The sequence below is a fragment of the Podarcis tiliguerta genome (assembly GCF_965153285.1).
Source record: "Podarcis tiliguerta genome assembly, chromosome: 7".
In the NCBI taxonomy this organism is placed as follows: domain Eukaryota; kingdom Metazoa; phylum Chordata; class Lepidosauria; order Squamata; family Lacertidae; genus Podarcis; species Podarcis tiliguerta.
In genome coordinates, this window is record NC_139540.1 from 60159685 (window position 1) to 60165684 (window position 6000).

General features: G+C 41.0%; 1 protein-coding gene across 2 annotated transcripts in view; it reads right to left on the reverse strand.

Moving 5' to 3' along the window:
* Window positions 1-5574, reverse strand: part of PHACTR1 (phosphatase and actin regulator 1) — a 242258-nt gene extending 236684 nt beyond the window's left edge. Inside the window, exons 1-2 of one of the 2 annotated variants that reach the window (XM_083449478.1) lie at window positions 5432-5574; window positions 4456-4592 (exon numbers count right to left, since the gene is read on the reverse strand). In XM_083449478.1, the coding sequence (XP_083305604.1) occupies window positions 4456-4534 (79 nt within the window). In that variant the 5' untranslated portion in view covers window positions 4535-4592; window positions 5432-5574. Of the gene's footprint in view, window positions 1-4455; window positions 4593-5431 lie in introns of those variants that run through there. The other variant, XM_083449475.1, reaches the window with a different exon arrangement.
* Between the last annotated feature and the right edge of the window lie 426 nt (window positions 5575-6000).

Sequence of the window (6000 nt, forward strand, 5' to 3'; positions counted from 1 at the left end):
AATGATTCTATGTAATGTCTACAAAGCAAGCGAGGCTGGCACTGTAGCAATGATGGGCAAACTCTTAATTGGCCCTGTGACCTCATCCACTGACAGGACCAGAGTTACTGCTGGGCTTAGATTGCCCATTGGCTTGCAGCCTGTTCCAGAGCCTTGAATAGATTTCAGTTCTGGTGACACCATGCACTGGTGCATAGCTTTATACTGCCTTTCTTAGTAAGAAGAGGCTACAGTGCCTGACGAAAGCTGAAAACCTCCACCATCTATTTAAACGTCTACCAATCTAAATAACAAATTTGTAAGCCCCCATAATGTTTAGATACCCCTTTTGCACTCGTATATATTGGTTGTTACCCAATGGCCTCTAAACACATTAACAGAGGAACTGCTAGACCAGTGCAATGGCCCATCTAATCTAGCAATCTGCTCTCCCAGTGACCAGTCTGATGCCTGTGGGGAAACATGCAGGCAAGACCAAAGCATAAAAGCACTCTCCCCTCCTGCAATTCACAGTAACTAGGATTCAGCAGCATATGGCCTCTGACAGTGGAGGTAACCTGGATATCATTCCAGACAGAGGGGTTCACTTGCATCCCAGAGAAGCGCAAGAGGTACATAGCAGGGGCCCCTGCTTTATTTAGGCAATTCTCAATGTCCCCAAACTGTTTTAAACTGAATGTGATCTTTAATCCACTGGTTTCACATAATCAGTTTGAAACAAGATGTTCAATTCTTGCAGGCAGTCATTGGGCATAGTTAGAATTTGCACAAGTCAAGAAGCAAGAAGCAGACGCAGTCAGTTTTATCCACTCTGCCACCTGCTGGTGCAAAGAGGGACAGAACTGAAGACATGCATCGAGGGGTAGCTCAGTGAAATCAGAAACACATCAAATGACTTTGAATCAAGTTCCCGGAATCAAGAATAAATAATAATTTCAGTTCTGGCCCTGACAACATTAGGAAGATTGCGTAGGTATTTCAAAATTAGCACAACAATGAATGAATTCAGAATTTTGGTTCAGCATTTGCCAAGGAAGTGGGCACTTGGAAAACTGATGTACTGTTCACATGCACAATTAATGCAGAAACTCTTTATTACTGAGGCCACCCTTCTTTTGACTGAGGTGGATTTACACAGGCCACAGAATGAGGTGGGAAGTGTTCTGAGGCAGTCAAGTACTTTATAACCCTTCCAAACAGAACATCATTTAAAAATATGCCTACATTATAACTCAACAAAAATGAAAGCTCCCTGCAAGGAGAAAATTAGCACAACAAGGAGAAATCTCTCTATTGTATTTGATTTCTTCACAAAGGGCAGTGGTTTTATATATTTATTCATTTATGTCAGGGAGCATTCAAAAGTGTAATAATGCCACTTATGGTGGTAGAGTCTACTACCAGGGGACTCGAGCATCCAATGTATGTACAGTAGTACCTCCGGTTATGAACTTAATTCGTTCTGGAGGTCTGTTCTTAAACTGAAACAGTTATAAACCTGAGGTAACATTTTAGCTAATGGGGCCTCCCGCTGCTGCACCGCCACCGCACAATTTCTGTTCTCATCCTGAGGTAAAGTTCTTAACCTGAGGTACTACTTCTGGGTTAGCGGAGTCTGAAACCCGAAGTGTTTGTAACCTGAGGTGTTTGTAACCCAAGGTACCACTGTATAGAGCTAGATTATTCACAGTACAGTACTAATACAATAATGATAATCTGATTTCTTCTATGCACGTTCACTCCTGAAGGTCTAAGTAAGGAGCAATTTTCATTCAGATAACTTCATGGAGGAAAAAGTTAAAATGACTTTGGACTGAAATATTTTATATATATAATATATATATATATATTATATATATATTTTATATATATAAAATATATAAAAATAATATATATATATATATATATATATATATATATATATATTTAAAAAAAAATTGTCCAGTAGCACCTTAGAGACCAACTAAGTTTGTTCTTGGTCTCTAATGGTCTCTAAGGTGCTATTCGACATTATATCTAGATCTAGATCTAGATCTATCTATCTATCTGTATATATTCAACTTCATCAGATCAACATGGCTATCTACCTGAATCTTAAATATTTGAATTCCCTATATATACTTTGCCTGGATATTAAATGGTCTGGTACCTTCAGTACCCACAGAAAAAGCACTGGCTATAAGTATTTTAAATAAAATATATAATTACTACCACCACCACCCTGGCCACTCGCCGCAGTCCAAATCCCAAATTACGTGTTTGGTGTAGGGTGTAGTTTAGTCTTCAATTTTACATGTGTAGAACTGAACTTTAAGCAATTTTGTTGTTGCTGCTGTTGTTGCTGAAGTGCTGAAGTGCCCAGTGGCACTTCAAAATTGTGAGGGCACAGATGACAGCCTTCCATTGCAACCAACTTCATTTCCAGCAATTGTACTGAGAGGAAATCAAAATACAATAGGAAGTTATTGTGTGTGTGTAATCCGATCTCCTTTTCAATAAAGAAGACATTCATTAAGGCACAAACCATCAATAAAACAATAATGATTTGTTATGCATAGCCCATTTGCTATCTTCTTTCAAACCCTGATGATATTATATCCCCGGATGCTTTTGGCCTGAGGTACAGTGATGATGCTGACGATGGTTCGGTGGTGGCTTTAAGGGAAAGACATGTGCTGACATAAGTGCCAGGAGCCGTAAAAGCATGGCAGTAACTGGAAAATGCCAGGCGCCTGCAGCAGCCTCCTGCCACATAGAGCCTGGGCATTTCTCAATAATTTCCTCTTTAAAGGCTCAAGGTTACTCAAGACACCTCAGCATCTTATCTATGGGGATGAAAACCAGCCATCTTGACATCATTTTGGGTGCACGCCAAATACATTTTCAGTCCCCTGCCCCTTTGAGATGTCATCATATTTTTCACAGCTCCTTGGACCAAATGACAGGTGACAAGATGATATCCATGGTACGATCTCCTTTTCATATACAGTGGTACCACAGGTTACATACGCTTCAGGTTAAACCACTAACCCAGAAATAGTGCTTCAGGTTAAGAACTTTGCTTCAGGATAAGAACAGAAATCGGGCTCCGGCGGCACGGCGGCAGCAGGAGGCCCCATTAGCTAAAGTGGTGCTTCAGGTTAAGAACAGTTTCAGGTTAAGAACGGACCTCTAGAACGAATTAAGTACTTAACCCAAGGTACCACTGCATGTTAAAAATAAAAGCGGGGCATAGATGAGAGAGAGAAAAAGGCAAGAGAGTAATAAATTCCGGCCAGAGTGTTGGAGGAAAAGGAACTTAACATCATGCATGCCTGTATGTTTCTCCCCACAGTTGTTTCAAGGTCAAGTAAGGTCAAGATAATGGCAAAGTGGGGAAAGGATTGCACTCCCTCCCCTGATTCCACCAGCCCTGATCTAACTCTGCTCTTCCCAATAGCTTTATTTAACCTTTCGAAAGCATACAGCAGAAACCCAATGTGGTACAGTGGTTTGAGCAGCCTTCCTCAACCTTGGGTCCCCCAGTGTTGTTGGACTACAACTCCCATCATCCCTAGTTAGCAGGACCACTGGTCAGGGATGGTGGGAGTTGTAGTCCAATAACATGTGGGAACACAAGCTTGAAAGTGTTGGACTAGGACTGGGAAGACACAGGCATGACATTCATTGGGTGACCTGCAGCTAGTCACTGCCTCTCAGCCAAATCTACTTTGCAGGGTTGTTGTGAAGAGAAAATGGAAGTGTGTGTGTGTGAAGAGCCAGCTGTGCTGGAGCCCCTTGAAGGAAAAGTAGTGCAATAAATAAATAAATAACCAAATCGTGTAGTGTCCCCATTAGCAACTTGAAAGGTGCATTGAAGATTGAAGCCACCTCCCATAACAAGAGAAACAGACACAGTTTCCATCCACTGGTTACCTTCATCTCAGACTCCTCCACCCTCCAATGGCCACTCTTGCCCAGCCCCCAGCCCCACCCAAGCCAGGGCTATTCTTTCTTTGGAAAGTCATTCCTGAGTCAGCTGAGCTATATTTGTTCTACCACAGGGGTCAGCAAGCTTTTTTCCATCCCATGTGGTAGGCCGGACTATATTATGAAAAAATATATATGCATGAACTCTTATGCCCCACAAATAACCCAGAGATGCATTTTAAATAAAAGCATACATTCTACTCATGTAAAAACACCAGGCAGGCCCCAGAGATGCATTTTAAATAAAAGGACACATTCTACTCATGTGAAAACACGCTGATTCCCAGACTGTCCATGGGCCGGATTGAGAAGGTGATTGGGCCGCATCCGGCCCCCGGGCCTTAGGTTGCCTACCCCTGTTCTACCATTTTCCCTCATGCCTTCCACCAGGGGGCAATAGTGCCTTTACCTTAACACATATTATTATTATTATTATTATTATTATTATTATTAACCCCAGTAACTCATCACCTCAAATTACATTACCTTGAGCTCCTTGACTGTAAAACAGCCGATAGGCAGAGTCAACATCTAGGAGGTAGTCCATCTTGAAAGGACTATCCATCTTAGAGGGATTTTGTGGTCACTTCTCCCTTGTTTCCCAAAGTGATGTAGTCAGCCTCCTAAGAAAAGGAAGAGGAAAACCCTAAATATTAAAACAGGCTAAAAGCTTACAAGCAAAATTTAAGCCATCCTTATTTTGGAGGGTGGGGAGATCGGGTGGGAATCCTCTACTTTTTCATTTCATTAAGATCCCCAGTTTTCCACATTGCATGTTTCCCCATACACAAATTTAGAAAAATGAATGAATGAATTGGATGTTTGCAATTTTTGTTCATCTGAAGCTGCTCACCTTTTAAACTGCCTGTTGCACCCTGCCTTCTCCTTAAAGATTGTGTGAATATTATTTTTGCCCTACTAGAATCCTAAGCACCCTGTCAATAATGTAATACAAATGCTAATAAATCCATTTTTTAAAAAAACAAAACATTTTCTCCAGTCTTCTGACAATATTAGCCTTGCACTTTTCCAGAGATGAGTCAGCCCACAATTATTTTTGTAAAATGTTATTTCATGCTGGCAGGGAGGACTGGTATGACTTCATGTTGCCAGCTTTTAAAATGTTGGAGAAAGTGACTATCATTCCCATATTGTCAAAGGTTCTCCCTGTAAGCTTTTTGGGTGCTAGCATTCTCCTGAAATCTTTACACAGTGTTGGAGTAGTAAAAGTAGGTTCTGGCATGCACTGGTAGTACTCATACATTTTATATTCGGTATGTTCACTGTCAATGATCCTGGCTCCGTCTTACCTTCCAGACTCCTGGGTTTTCCTTCCCCTCCAGGACACTTATGCTATATATTTAGAATCCAGCATTCACCAAACATTATAGACAATTAACTGTGGATATGATATTAACAGCATTTAAAAGGGGGTGGTGGCAGAAATCCTGGAATTAATCACCTCTGTTATGCTTAATTATCAAAAAGCTCCTCCAGGATTCCTTTAAAAGCATCTCCTCCCATTAGTCCTTTATCTAGAGTCAGGTTCCCAAAGAATAGATGGGGAATTCTTCTTCTTGGTCAGTCAGCACGAGACCATTTCAATATTTGCAAGCTTTATCGTAGCAAGAAAACTTCTGTAGTTCTTCAAGGAGGTTTTCTGCAGCATCAAGATATTTATATATATATATAGCGAGAGAGAGAAGAAGTCTGCCAGTGGTGAAAGGTTCAGTAGTTTCGAGTGAGAGTTCTTTTGATCTGGCTAAAAGTCCCCCAATGCAAGCAAATAATTTTGATGGTTTGATTGGAACTCAGATGAATAATGTATAACATCAACTGGACCTCTTTTATCTGATACCAGGAGATGTTACTAAGCAACAGAAGGTGACACTTGCCTCTCCTCTACGCCCACTCAACCTCTCTCTCCTCAGGAGGAAAAGACCATCCGCTCCTGGTGGCAGTCCAACTTTCCCAGCGAACAACATATACATACATACATACATACATACATACATTGAATGTGATTTATTT